This window comes from Oncorhynchus gorbuscha, linkage group LG09 (assembly GCF_021184085.1).
Source record: "Oncorhynchus gorbuscha isolate QuinsamMale2020 ecotype Even-year linkage group LG09, OgorEven_v1.0, whole genome shotgun sequence".
NCBI classification, from domain to species: domain Eukaryota; kingdom Metazoa; phylum Chordata; class Actinopteri; order Salmoniformes; family Salmonidae; genus Oncorhynchus; species Oncorhynchus gorbuscha.
Genome location: NC_060181.1, coordinates 44,169,726 through 44,185,147, shown reverse-complemented (window position 1 = coordinate 44,185,147; position 15,422 = coordinate 44,169,726). Strand labels below are relative to the sequence as shown.

The 15,422-nt window shown below is 41.8% G+C and overlaps 1 protein-coding gene across 1 annotated transcript in view; it reads right to left on the bottom strand.

The window, feature by feature from the left end:
- LOC124043678 (histone-lysine N-methyltransferase ASH1L-like) overlaps positions 1-15,422 on the bottom strand; it is a 47,674-nt gene that overhangs the window by 8,805 nt on the left and 23,447 nt on the right. The window contains 10 exon segments of the mRNA XM_046362515.1: positions 4,538-4,624; positions 5,115-5,390; positions 6,178-6,310; positions 6,520-6,574; positions 6,978-7,130; positions 9,618-9,781; positions 9,899-9,969; positions 10,388-10,537; positions 10,856-10,964; positions 12,424-12,570. Coding sequence (XP_046218471.1) covers positions 4,538-4,624; positions 5,115-5,390; positions 6,178-6,310; positions 6,520-6,574; positions 6,978-7,130; positions 9,618-9,781; positions 9,899-9,969; positions 10,388-10,537; positions 10,856-10,964; positions 12,424-12,570 — 1,345 coding nt within the window.

The following is a 15,422-nucleotide window of genomic DNA, read 5'->3' as shown; positions in this document are numbered from 1 at the left end:
ATGTGAGTAAAACCTTTAAACAGGTCAACACTCACAAGGCCGTGGGGCCAGACAGATTACCAGGACTTGAGCTCTGGGCATGTGCTGACCAACTGGCAGGTGTCTTCACTGACATTTTTAACCTCCCTGTCCGAGCCTGTAATATCAACATGTTTCACGCAGACCACCATAGTCCCTGTGCCCAAGTCCCTGTGCCCAACACTAAGGTAACCTGCCTAAATGACCACCGACCCGTAGCTCTCACGTCCGTAACCATGAAATGCTTTGAAAGGCTGGTAATGGCTCACATTAACACCATTATCCTAGAAACCCTAGACCCACTCCAATTTGAATACCTTCCAAACAGATCCACAGATGATGCAATCTCTATCGCACTCCACACTGCCCTTTCCCACCTGGACAAAAGAAACACTTACGGTGGGGCAAAAAAAGTATTTAGTCAGCCACCAATTGTTTAAGTTCTCCCACTTAAAAAATATGAGAGAGGCCTGTAATTTTCATCATAGGTACACTTCAACTATGACAGACAAAATGAAAAAAAAAATCTAGAAAATCACATTGTAGGATTTTTTATGAATTTATTTGCAAATTATGGTGGAAAATAAGTATTCGGTCACCTACAGAAAACCCTTTATCTTACTGAATGTGTTTCCTGGTCCTCTCCCGTTGGGTATGGGAAGTGTTACATACAAAACAAGTGTTCAAAAATACTGCATTTTGGAAATAAATGACAATGTTTTTGTTACTATATTGCATGTGGTGTGTTTATGTATATTTGAGTAGGTATACATTACTGTAACAATATTTTACAACTGGCTAAAGTGTAACACTGGAAATGCAAAAGGCATAAACCTACTGATGGGATATTCATAGTAGTGTTTTGTGTTGTTGGTTGGTAGACAGATTTATTCATATGACACGTGTCATTTTATATGAAAAAAAACAACAACATTTTGAATGCATTTTTGTGTTTAGAGTTTTGGGGAAATGGCCCAGAGATTCAGCAAACGTGTGTAAACAATTTTGGAAAACTGTAACAAACACATTTCGCATCTCCTGGCTTCCACACATACGGATGCAGACCTTTGGAACATTACATTAAAAAGTCTAATAAATCCATTTAATATAGCCTACACCATCACAATAAATCCATTATTTTAGACAGGTCTAAAGAAACATGATATGAACGAAATGTCTATATCCGAAGAACAGAATAGCATACTCTTTTCTTTATTTTTTTTACCACAGGTGGACTCCAAATTAAGTTGTAGAAACGTCTCAATGATGATCAATCAAAACAGGATCCACCCTTTGCTATGACCTCAATATCGAGTCTCATAGCAAAGGGGCTGAATAGGTGTGTAAATAAGGTCTGTTTTGAATAGCATACTCTTGACTTGTCCTTATGTTAGGCGCTGATATGGCTGTGGGCTACACAAAATTATTTCAGGCAAGATTTGCTTAGAATTCCATAGCATTCATTTATTATTTTTTCGTATGAAAATACAATTGAACATAGCTGAATAAAATAGAAAATATATTTTCTTCAAAAGATTTCCAGGGGAGTGATGCGGCTAACTTGCTTAATTTAAAGTTATTCATGCAACTTAAGTTGTGATAAATGTTGGCCTATATGTTTTGATTTTTAATACATTCTTTAGCTGCATGATGCGTCTGATTTGAAAAAAGTTCCATGAAAGACATGAGCTCTGATTTGTTTCTTGTGCAGGCTGCACACACTTTATCCATATCTCATTCACAATTTGACAAGCACTTAATATTCTCACCAGGCCTCGAATTTCCCAGGGACATCCCTCGTGTGGCCATAATGCCCCCTAAAAAAAGCCTTTACTTTTGCCATCAAAGTGGCTGTTGTGCCCTTGGGCTGAATATAATAGTTATAATTCCCTTCTCCCGGTTGCCGTGCTCCGAAGCACCTCTCCCTCACGTCTCTCTCAGATCTAAATCCTTATTAGCCAATGCCGCTCACTGGATCGAGTCCTTCTCACAGGCATCTCAGTGCCAAAGTAGGCTACAAGTGAAGACACACGTTGGGGATGCATGTGTCACTCTTATCAAGAGTGACACATGCATATTGAAGAGGTAGGAACTGTCCACATTTAGCCTACTTTCGTCAGCCAACAAGATGTGTAGGCCTAACGAACTGCAGAAGCACTAGCCTATGTCAATCTACTGTCCCCCATTGTACAAAAGTTGACCTAATATCCCCGACATAATATAACTTTTAAAACCCATTAGGCTGATGGAACAGATCAGAACATTTAACTTAATGTTGATAAACTATTAGGCTATTTCGTCACATTCTAAGCGCAGCAATGCACACATGGCTGTAGGCTATAAGATTGAATGTTCCAAAAAGGCAATCAATTCGCGGGAAAACACTTCTCAAAGATGACCGCAATTGTGATTATACATTTAATGCTTTATTACTAAAAGGGTGCATTTTTTATCTTGAAACTCATGCACCGCCTATGTATGCCAGTTAGGCTCTACAAGAGTTGTATATCAGATTAATGTGCTTAGTTTTAAGACTATGATTTGAAAAAGTCGCAAAAAAAGGTGTGTGCTGTTTCTTGCCTTTCTGCACACATTAGACATCACTCACAAGCGATAATACATCCATTCACACGTGATGGGCTAATCCTGCCACCCATCAGACTATTCTTGATTTAATATTGTCTTTACATTTACTAAATAATATGTGTGAAATTTGTTTTGATTTAGAATGGACCATTATCAAACAAAACTTTGAAAAGCCATTAGGCTGATGGAACAGATCAGAACAAATACGTGTGTAAATAAGGTCTGTTTTGATTATTTTGAATATATCCATAATAAATACAGACACAAATACAATAGAGTGTGGAGGACTAATCAGCAAGTTTGGTAGGCTACTAATGACCATCAGCAGGATCAGAGCTTGGCAGGAATACAATCACCAGCAGCCCTAGACATCACCACCTTTAGCTTTTAATTGAACAATGTTCATGCCTGGAACACATTTTTTTTTGTCCCAAATGGCACCCTATTCCCTGATACATTTACAAGCAGCAATCTGTGAATGGTAGATAGTGTACATTTTTGGACTTAAATTACTCATTATATATCCATTGATTCGTCAAGAATAGAACTTAGAAATGCCTTAGGAGTAAGAGCTTAGTTCGACTGCCGTTCCCCATCAGAGCCCAAAATATAAGCTTTTACTACTGCCTTGCAGGTAAACGTCATTGTTCTACTAAGCTATTCAGTGGGTTTCGTTCTCTGTTTGTACATATGTTGAAGCATGCAGAGAAATATGACGCAACCACACAAAAAATGCTAAAATGTCTTGAAATCAATAGAGGCCATTATTTGAACTCAAACAAGAAAAAATAAACTTAGGATTTATAATGAAATATTGCCCATTCGCATTTCATAAGTTGCCCGACTACAATATTTTATATGTTAATAATTACTGTATTCATTTTTGCATGTTTACCCACCTATAATACCTACCCACTGGAGTGAGCGTAGATCACAAGCCCATAGTTAAATAGATTTACCCATAGGTAAAGTCCCCCCTTATCTCAGCTCGCTGGTCACCATAGCATCTCCCACCTGTAGCACAAGCTCCAGCAGGTATATCTCTCTAGTCACCCCCAAAACCAATTCTTTCTTTGGCCGCCTCTCCTTCCAGTTCTCTGCTGCCAATGACTGGAACAAACTACAAAAATCTCTGAAACTGGAAACACTTATCTCCCTCACTAGCTTTAAGCACCAACTGTCAGAGCAGCTAACAGATTACTGCACCTGTACATAGCCCACCTATAATTTAGCCCAAACAACTACCTCTTTCCCTACTGTATTTATTTTATTTATTTTGCTCCTTTGCACACCATTATTTTTATTTCTACTTTGCACATTCTTCCACTGCAAATCTACCATTCCATTGTTTTACTTTCTATATTGTATTTACCTCCCTTATCTCACCTCATTTGCTCACATCTTATATAGACTTGTTTATACTGTATTATTGACTGTATGCTTGTTTTACTCCATGTGCGAACTGCTTTGCTTTATCTTGGCCAGGTCGCAATTGTAAAAGTTGAGAACAATTGCCTACCTGGTTAAATAAAGGTGAAATAAAAATAAATAAATAAATAGTAAGTCAATAAGGCAAACTGGCAAGCTAGTTAGCCACAAAGAATTGGTAGCTGGCTACCCATGGAAAATGGACAGCTAGTCATCTACTTTGCATAACATTCGTTAGAAGTTGTTTATGACTGTTAAACTAGACGGCTCGCTAGACTATCATGTTCAGTGAATGGGTAGATGCAGCATGCCATAACAGTAGAGGGAGTGCGATTGCTTCTCAAATGTAATATTTGATTCACACTCGCGTCCTCACAAGAACATCCTCTGAGCATGCACTCGGAGCATAAGTGTAGAGCACAGTACTATGTGCATAGAGAAACACCCATGGTTGGTTTAGACCGCGGGGTGCGGTCGAGGTTGGGTTAAAGAGGACAACACTCACCCTGTCCACAGGTCGGGGGTCGCACTGATCACACAGGTAGTGTTCCACCTCCGCCTCAAGCCGCATGCAGTCAAAGTGCTGCCACACCTGAGACAGACAGACATCACCGTTTACACTGACTCACACCAGGATCACAGCCAAAACTAACAATTTATAATAAGAGTGCCATACTAAGAAGTCTCTCACACAACCAACTCCTGCTTTCAAAACATTGCTTCCACAGACAAGAACAAACACTCACCATTCATTCGGAGTCATCAGGCAGGTACCACTACATTCAACAAGCCTGGAATCCAAACTGAATATTGCTTGGTTTTACTACTAGAGTTACTGATATTCAGTTGTATCCATATTCAGTTTGGATTCCAGGCCAACATTCAACGACACAAAAATGAGCCGGCAGTGTTGGGTTGTGTCCCAAATTCACCCTATTCGCTATAAAGTGCATAACTTTTCACAAGGACCAATAGGGCTATAGGAGACAAAACTAGGCCATTGGACTCTGGTCAAAAGTAGTGCACTATGTAGGGAATAGGGTCACCATTTGGGACTCCATCCTCCAGACGCTCTCTCTCACCATGCACTTCTCACACTGGATCATCAGGCCCTCGTCTTTGTACATGCCGCAGATGCAGCGGATGATGTCATCGTCCTTGTCGTGGGAGCCCGGCCAGCCCCCTCCGTGGTGGTGATGGGCGTGGTCTCGCTCCAGCGAATCCGAGCTGTCCGCTTCGCTGGCCGTCTCCCCAACGATCTCGTCGATCTGGACGGCAGCCTCGTGGCGAGCTCCGTAGTAGGCCTTCCTCAGCCGGCACACATCCCTCCCAACCGACGATTTCCGCCCGTAGTATTTCTGCCAGGATGGAAGGTGCACAGAGCAACAACGTTGAGAACTTGGGAAATACAGTGTGTGTTGTAAAGTGGAGTCAAAGACCAGCTCCCATGACAATAATAACAAAGCTACCAAAATAAGCTTGACCAGGCTTCCAATATCCCACTGGGAATTCTAAGCCCTTGCACAAGGATACATTTTCCCTGGGGTTCATTGCAGACATTGAGGGCCTTTGGACAGCGGGGTCAAATTACTTTCAAGGTGCACTTCATTGACGAGTTCGCTGACAATGTCATGAAAACAAGGCATGCGTCGATGTGGCAGAAGTCTGTGTGTTGTTATGATTCTAGACTGTCAGAGAGCTAGCAACAATGACAAGAAGCTGCCATGTGGGGAATTGTAGGGGCCTCAATTCAGCTCTAATCTTGTTATTGATACCATGTCTTGTGTTTTGACCATGAGGTGTTTTGACCGGGCAAAAAAATTGCTAGCTAACCAACAACATTAACATCCTATTTGAACGGCAACAAGAAGCTCATTGTGCAAATGTAAGATTTGGAGAGGAAATATAATTGACAGTGTTAACAATCCTTTGGACGTTTAACCAAAAACGCCTGTTTTGCTCCTCGGTTGCGCACACATCGGTTTTGCTGCTAAACAACCCACCTGTCTAGCGTTAAGTACCCTTCAGAAGATTCCAGTGGCACTTACATCCTGCACAGTAAATCAAAGATACCTCTGTGCTTGTGTGTGTAAATGATCCGTGGCCGTGTATATCCCATAGGGAGGAGGATTGTGGGAGACCCACCTCTGCATTGCGGAACACTTTGAGCATGTCCGTGTCAAAGGCCTCCACAGTCTTGTAGTGCCCTGTGGTGATCTGCTTCTCAATGGTGCTCAGGTCCAGCGGGTCGGACACCTTCTCATAGTACTGAGTGTTCCTGGGGTCAAACACGCACAATGAGTCATGGGTGAGAGCCAAAACTGGGCCTCTTGTGTCATGAATCCAAACATGATTGTAATGGTTGCAGGAAGCGATAAGAACATTGAGGGCGTTCTGACCCGGATAAGACAAAGTGTTGCACAATACACTTACATACAGTAAACATGGGTGAAAGCACTAGCATGCATAATGAAAACAAACACTTACCGCTTTCTTGAAGGTAGGTTGACCAGCGGAGCAGCAAGGGTCTGACCAGCTGAGTCTACGGACAGAGATCGATGTTTTATTATATTCAGCAGCGTATTTCCTTTTACTGTTATAGGGCATAAATATACTCAGGGGAAAACGTGTCTTTGCTAATTTGAATCAGATGTACATCAGTAGACGTTTGTAGAGGCAAATGCCACACAGGTAGTGGTCAGTACAAGCACGTCCTGTTGAGATTGGGTTGCATTACAGAGAAGTGTTGACTTTATACCGTCTTAACCATTTGCTTGAATTAAAACCCGGTTGACCAGAAGTCTCTCTGAATACATCAGAGATGGCAATGAAAGTTTGTCTAGAGACTAGGGAGTTGACGTGAAGGAGTACAGTGTGTGAGTGATCGAGTGTGTGTGTGTGTGTCAGCGAGTATTGCATGTGTGTGTGTGGTGTGTGTTACTGACCCTTGTAGCTGGTGATCATGTCACAGATCTCTTTGAAGATGTGTGCCAGGCGGGCGGTGCGGGTGACCTCCGTGTTCTCCTCGGCCGCTGCCAGCCTCCGTGTGCGCACCGACCGGGACGTCTGCAGCGCCGAGAACTGTGTCAGGAACACGTCTGCGACGACAACGTAACAAACACACACACACACAGTCAACAAGCCATCAAAAACATTGACAACGCATACAAAACATACCCATTATATGTAAGCAATATGGCACAAGAGGCAGTGCTGTATCATGAATAGTTACAGGTAAATGGCGTTGTTCAGCCCAATGTAACAGCAGAGGGCCAGTCAACCCATTTATCTGTGCCTGTATTCATGATACATCACTGCCTCGTGTGCCGTATTACTTAAATATAAAGGCTGTTTTGCGTTTAGAAAAAATACAATGAATTACAGTACCAGTAAAAAGTTTGGCCACACCTGCTCATTCAAGGGTTTTTCTTTATGTTTTACTATTTTCTACATTGTAGCATAACAGTGAAGACATTAAAACTATAAAATAACACATGGGATCATGTAGTTAACAAAAGTGTTAAATCTAAATATATTTTAGATTCTTTAAAGTAGCCACACTTTGTCTTGATGACAGCTTTGCACACTCCTGGCATTCTCTCAACCAGCTTCATGAGGTAATCACCTGGAATGCATTTCAATTAAGAGGTGTGCTTTGTTAAAAGTTAATTTGTGGATTCTCTTTCCTTCTTAATGCGTTTGAGCCAATCAGTTGTGTTGTGACAAGGTAGGGGTGGTATACAGAAGATAGCCCTATTTGCTAAAAGACCGAGTCCATATTAAGACAAGAACAGCTCAAATGAGCGACAGTCCATCATTACTTTAAGACATTACTTTAAGACAATACGGAACATTTCAAGAACTTTGAACGTTTTCAAGTGCAGTCGCAAAAACCATCAAGCGCAATGATGAAACTGGCTCTCATGAGGACTGCCACAGGAATGGAAGACCCAGAGTTACCTCTGCTGCAGAGGATAAGTTGAAATGACCAGCCTTTGAAATTGTAACCCAAATACATGCTTCAGAGTTCAAGTAATAGATATCAACATAAACTATTCAGAAGGGACTGTGTGATGCAGGCCTTCATGGTCGAATTGCTACAAAGAAACCACTACTAAAGGACACCATTAAAAAGAAGAGACTTGCTTGGGCCAAGAAACACAAGCAATGGACATTAGACCAGTGGAAATCTGTCCTTTGGTCTGATTTGAGATTTTTGATTCCAACCACCGTGTCTTTGTGAGACGCAGTGTAGGTGAACGGATGATCTCTGCATGTGTGGAGGTGTGATGGTGCTTTGCTGGTGACACTGTCAGTGATTTATTTAGAATTCAAGGCACACTTAACCAGCATGGCTACCACAGGATTCTGCAACGATACCCCATCCCATCTGGTTTGCGCTTAGTGTGACTGTAATTTGTTTTTCAACAGGACAAATACCCAAAACACACCTCCAAGCTGTGTAAGGGCCATCTGACCAAGGAGAGTGATAGAGTGCTGCATCAGATGACCTGGCCTCCACAATTACCCAACCTCAACCCAATTGAGATGGTTTGGGATGAGTTGGAATGCAGAGTGACGGAAAAGCAGCCAACAAGTGCTCATATGTGGGAACTCCTTCAAGACTGTTGGAAAAATCATTGCTCATGAAGCTGGTTGAGAGAATGCTAAGAGTGTGCAAAGCTGTCATCAAGGCAAAGGGTGGCTACCTTGAAGAATCCAAAATATTTTTACATTTGTTTAACACTAACTACATGATTCCATATTTGTTATTTCATAGTTTTGATGTCTTCACTATTTTTTTACAATGTACAAATAAATACAAACCCTTGAATGAGTAGGTGTGTTCAAACTTGACTGGTATTGTACATATTTTCTTTAAAACCTTATTTTGATGAGTCATTTATAATTATTTCACCAGAAGATATAGTGCAGACCAATCTGGTTGTTAGTTATTTCACTCTACATACGTGACCCAAGTTATTAATAATTTTTGCATAGTTGTATCGCCTAGGCACCGTTCACAGTCCATGTCTATACAGAGATTGAAATTCCAAAGTAAAAAGTGTTCCGGGGTCAGAAAGGCAGACAGCGAACCTTATATCAACCCCCACTGCATCAAACTAAATGCTAGGCTGGAAGCAAGGAGAAATAATGTGCTAGCTGAGATAAATACAAGCGATGAATTTGGACAGCAACATGATACTCTTATGGGAGAGGCGCAGTGATCATTTTCAGATGGAACTGTTAGCAGGCATAGTGTGCCTGTGATGGCAAATACAGCATGGTTTGGAACGCTGCTTAGCCAATCAGCATTCAAACAACCCGGTTTTATAAAATCAGGACTAAACTGCGGAGTTTCCCCAAAAGCTTTGTGGCACTAATATCATCACAAGTCTATTGTAAGCAAAGGAGGAAAGATCATACTAGTGTTACAAAACTTTTTGGAAAACTTACCTCTGGTACATTCCTGCATATAGAAATAGAATTATTATTCTATTCATTCTAGTTCTGTAATTCTGCACACATGGCTATGGTCCCCTGATTCCTCGCTCACACTCGCCTCTGACTCCTCACATACTGACCTGACTTGATGTTTCCATCGTCGCGGATGACTCCTCCCCAGCGTGTGTAGATGGACAGGCCGCCGCTGGCCTCCCTCTCACCCTCCCTCTTCAGCAGCTCCTGCTTCTCCCTCATCTTCTCCCAGTTCCTGAGCAGGAACACCCGATGTTTCAGCACAAAGTTTCTGAGCCACGGAGAGAGAGAGAGAGAGAGAGGTGAGTATGTGTGTTGGCGCGTGCATGATGGGGAGAGTGGTTGAGTGTTTGGCACGGGCGCGCAGTGTGTGTGTGTGTGTGGTTACCTCTCTCTATTGGACATGGGTTTCATGAGAAGGTGGGGATAAAACTTGCTGCTGTCACTTGATTCCTCCTCCTTGGGAAAAGAAGGGGAGAGTTAGAGATATGAGTACTGATGATCATATGCCTCTGTTAAGTCCACCCATCTCACGATTCATGTCCATTGTGTAATATTTTTTTATTATAGAACCTTCCACACCACAAAAACATCCTTTGAAACAAAGATCCACAGTCCTACATACACACTGCCCCTTAAAATAAACCTAACCGGGTAGGAGACCGCACTCTAGGTTACAGAGCTAAAGAAAAAGCAAAAATTGGACTGATTTAGGATCAGAATATGTCTCTGTGCATTATGCACCGTACGCTGTGTAAAAACAGCCGACAACTGCAAATATCAAAAGACCCATTTACGGCAGCAGTAACAAGACACCTGATAACCTTTTTTCTCTGACATTTCCTCCTGCCTCACTCCCCCGCTCCCTTACACGCACTCGTTTTTTCAGCTGGTGCTTGGACTTGCGTTTCTCCTTGAGTCGACCCAGTCGCCGTGCCCCGCCCGTCTTCCCAGGCATCCCGTTGAGTCGCTGACTCTTCCCTCCAATGATACCCCGGCAGCCCTCAGAGCCACACTTACACACTTGCTGGAGAGAGAGAGAGAGGTGGGGGGCGAGAGAGAGAGTAAGCAGTAGTAGGAAGGAGAAGGTAAGAGGCGAGAAGGTCAAGGTATGAGGTGACACAAAGGAATGTGTGTGTCAGGAAAAGGGAACAATGGGGAGAATTTAGATCAAAGATCGAAACCCAGTTGAGCGCTCTTGGATGGTAATATAACTAAGAGAGAGATGGGGGTAGCCTGGTCCCAGACCTGTTTTTGCTGGCTTGCCGTGGCAAAAACAGATCTGGAATCAGGTTAAGTTGGGTCTGTAACTGGGAGAAGATGGTCGATGTGCAGCCACACCCACCTGCTCTTCGGTGTTGAAGGAGTGGAAGTTGTAGTCGTAGGTGAGCTCCGTGCCGCTGCTCATGTCCCTGAGGGCGAAGAGGCCGATCCTGTACACCCCATTCACCGACCTGCAGGAGCAACAGACAGGAGGGAAGAGAGTGAGCGGAAGGGAGAGCTCAGATTTTCCCAGGCAGGCTTTGAACTTGAGCATAGGGCACAGCCTGAGCAAAGAGCTCTGGTCAAAAGTAGTGCACTATATAGGGAATAGGATGCCAATTTGGCAGCATTCTTTCTTTATCTCCCTGCACAGTACAACAGTGTAGGGTGCACTTACCCTTTGCCGTCTAATTTTTATTCCTGTGAGGACAAAAAGCAGTTTCGGCACATTGTCTCTGGGCACTAGTACAGCTGTGTCCAAGGCCCCAGCTACCATGCCGTATAATCGCTCTTCTGTGACAAGATGGATGACTGGCCATGCTTCACACTGGAAATTCTCTATCCCTGTAGAATCTCTTATTCGAGGCCTGCTCCACACCACAGCAGAGACAGAGTTGTTAGATCGGTGTGTCTTAGTTTACTGACTGGATGTTCACGAACGGCAAGGAAGAAAACAGGTTTTTTCTCAACAGCCATTAACCGTTTTTACGGTCTGTGTTCAGGCCCTTTTGGGATTAAACAACACTTTCAACATTGAAAAAGCTATTTTATCAACTTCAGCTGTCCTTCAAGAGTTGCTGAAATTCCTCTTCACTTAAACGGTGGGATGAACATGTTGAGGTCCCATTTGTCTTTTCATTCAACCCAACCAGACAAACGATAATAGTTATGCATCTTAGAGAAGGAACCAATGATTCAGATGCCTGCATAACCAGGTCTACAACTGTCTTGCTTGATCCTGACTGAGGTGTGCAATCCTGTAATAGTCTGAGGGTTGGCCAATTGGTTTATCTCAGTGAAAGGGCTTTAAACTGTTTAGTGTGGTAAACTCGGGCATAGTCCGGACGACGTGATCTTATCAGGTTATCGTGACAGAAGCAGACCATTAAGTGGAGGGGGTGAGGGGATTTAGGTGCAGATTTACAAAGCGTCTGCACCAGTATTAAGTTACCTCTCAGCAGTGAAAATCTAAGCGACAACTTTCTGTTTCACTTCCTTTCAATTCCAACTCGTAACCTTGGTTTTACCTTGTGTTCTACCTTTCATGTATTGTTCCCTGTCAAAAATAACAAGCTTGGTAGACACTTAGTAAATCATACTATTGTGTGTTAACAGACTGTCTTCTGTACTAGAGAATTAGCTCCTCAACATTAGCCAAAGAGGCAGTTTCCTGGAAACAGATTTAGCCTCGTCTAGGACTAAGAAGCACTTTTAATGGGAGAATATCCATTGAACATGCTTTTCGGTAAAGTAAGTACTGTGTCCGGTAAACCGTCCCTAGCTGAACCCCAAGCACTACTAAAGGTGGGTGGCTCAGTTGGTAGAGCATGGTGCTTTCAACGCCAAGGATAGTGGGTTCTATTCCCGCTTCGGCCACCCATACCAAAATATATGCACGCTAAATGGCCTATTATTGTCCTACTAACTCACCACTTCTGCATCTCACAGTTGGGTTCACAGCTGTGGTTGATGAAGCGGGCCTCGTTGCCCATCCGGTAGCTGTCGATCACCATGCCGCTGTCCAGGTTCAGACAGTATTGGCCGCTGTGGGAGAAGTACTGCTCCATCATGCGACTTCTACAGGATGGGAAGAGGGACAGAGGGACATTAAAATATAATAATATTGTGTTTAGTAACACAGACTGACACGACTGAACCAGTCAAAAGTGCACAAAAATAGAATCATGATTTAACAGGGAAGAATACAATACATTTGGCCGCGAATCCTTCCCAACTTACACTTAAGTAAAAATTTCTCTTAGTCTCCCATTGACATCAAGTTATGACTACGGGCACTATATTCGGCTGGCACTAAGGAGGCGCAAGGGCCTATTTATATAATGAATTTGGAGGGCAGAAATGAAATATTAAAGCATTAGACCTCATTAAAGGCGTCAGTCATACACAAGTTATACTTAAATCCGAACTGGTTCTATAGCAAACATTTATTCCGATTACAACCTCTCACTTTCGGTTATTTGAAAACAATCTCCAAAATGTATTTTTCCCCCCGATGTTCTGATTCCATGGCACATGTTTTATGAATTGACACGCAAAACAACACCGTATTCAAAACTTTTTCCATTTCAAATTTTTTTTTCCATTTAAATGATTATACAAAATTCTTGCAACCAATAGAATGTTATTTCTACTGGGGATACAACATTCACAGCTCTGCAGATTTTGCTGCAAAGACACAGTCATTTTATCATTTATTTTGGTACTGTCCATAAGTAGCTCGTTTTTGGTCACAGGTCCAGGAACGGCTGAAGAATTGCAACACTTACCTGGAGCTAACTCTGCAGAAAGAAATACTGGGTGATTTGAAAAGTCAGTCAATTGATCAAGAATATAATAACACTTTTAGCCAAAATGTTGTTCATTTGAAAATCTCTAGAAACTATTAGACTAGAAGGGTTCAGAACTTTTGTGAAACATCACAGCACAGTTTTAAAATATATGGCAAATAGAAATCCAATATGGATAGAAGGGAGGAATTTAATGGAGCTGCAGGGTGGGACTAATAACAAGATAAAAGGTCAAATATACTGTGTCTGTAAAATGTATAAATTCAGAACTTTAGTTTAATAGCACAGTTATAAATATCTGGCAAATAGAAATCAAACTGGACGGACATCAGAAATAGATGGGAGAGGTGCAGGTTAGAGGAAGGCCAGGCCTAAAAACAAACAAAATATAACAATTGTAAAATACATTATGTCTGTAAAATGTATATATGTATCAGCTGGAAGTAGAAGCCTAAGTGCTGTTGTTTACTAGTTTACTCCAATTAGGGGAGGGTTGGTAGGGTTTGTGGGAAATATATATATGTGGTTATGTGCAGGGTTGGGTAAATTACTTTATAAATGTAATCAGTTAGTTACGCTTACTACTTACCTATCCAAAATTGTAATCAGTAACTTCAGGTTGGGTAATCCAACCTAATCTGATTACATTCAGTTACTTTTAGATTACTTTTCCTTTAGGCATTAGAGGACAAAAATGTATGATACCAATTGAACGACATCTATTGAAGGTTAAAATTGACATAGCTGGCCATATATGGATGTTACATTTTATTTTATGGGTTGGTTATGTATAGTGGTTCCTCCTTTAAAAGTTGAGAGCTTACACCGCGGGTTTTAGAGGTAATATGTGGTTTAGCACGGTTCCCTGAGTCACCACTTCATTGCACCAGACCAGCGCAAGTGGGAGTTAGAGCACTGATTATGCTTTTGGTTCCTACTGTGTCTCTAAAAATGAATGGGTGACATAAACCGAGATAGAAACTGATAATTGTGCACGACTTCAGTATTACTTACTAAAACTGTTGTTACACTAAGGTTTTTATTGTGTTATTAGGATTATTTTGCTGTTACTGTAGGCCACTCCCGACCGGTCACGTTGTACAGCACCTGAGTAGCGCAGCGGTCTAAGACACTGTATTGCAGTGCAAGCTGTGTTGCTACAGATACTGGTTCAAGACCCATGCAGGTCTTGACTGGGAGACCCATAAGATGACTTAAGGTTTTTCTCCCTCTAAAAATAGAAATAAGCTGGCTTTATTTACAAATTAGTAACCATTTCTCACCCCATGTTCAAGAATGACCTTTTGCTTGCTAATTTTACATGATTTGAAAATAAAATCTCCAAAATATTTAAGGGTCATTGCAATTATATTGTCGCTGACTAGGGAAACGTTCCTGCTGATCTTAGTGCCAGTCTACACGTTCAAACTAAAACAATGTAACTAATAATGGCATCTTTAGGCTTTCATTAAGAAAATGATTAAAAAAAACACTTAAAATGCCAATGTTTATTTAGTTATCGATTCATAAATTATGGGAATAAATATCACTGAAATACAGAAATATCCGCCAATCCTCTATGTAATTATTGGCGGAGAGTCACGTCATATTTTTCCATATACTGTATGCGACATGAGTCTCACTTGTGTTGAGTAATATGCTATTAAAAGTGGTAGATGTCTTATTTATTTAAAGAGCATATTGAAGTTAGAAGCAATAACCTACAACTATTATAGCACCATTTCGTGCTGCTCTGAGGCAAGCATGGGGGGGGGGGGGGGAACTTGGTCTTGATAAGTCAATGATACCTTATTTTCACCGAAACTCTGTTTGGGTATTGGTTAGACTAGAATTAAAAAATGAGGGTGTAGAAATGTTATGCTCTTAGTGTAACCTTTATTTAACTAGGCAAGTCAGTTAAGAAATTCTTATTTACAAGGGCAGCCTACTCCTTTCTCCCCGTCGGGGAATTGAAGCCCAGTCTCCCGCAGGACACAGGATTCAGTTACCAACAACGACGAGACGGCCTACAGGGAGGAGGTGATGGCCCTCGGAGTGTGGTGTCAGGAAAATAACCTCACACTCAACGTCAACAAAACTAAGGAGATGATTGTGGACTTC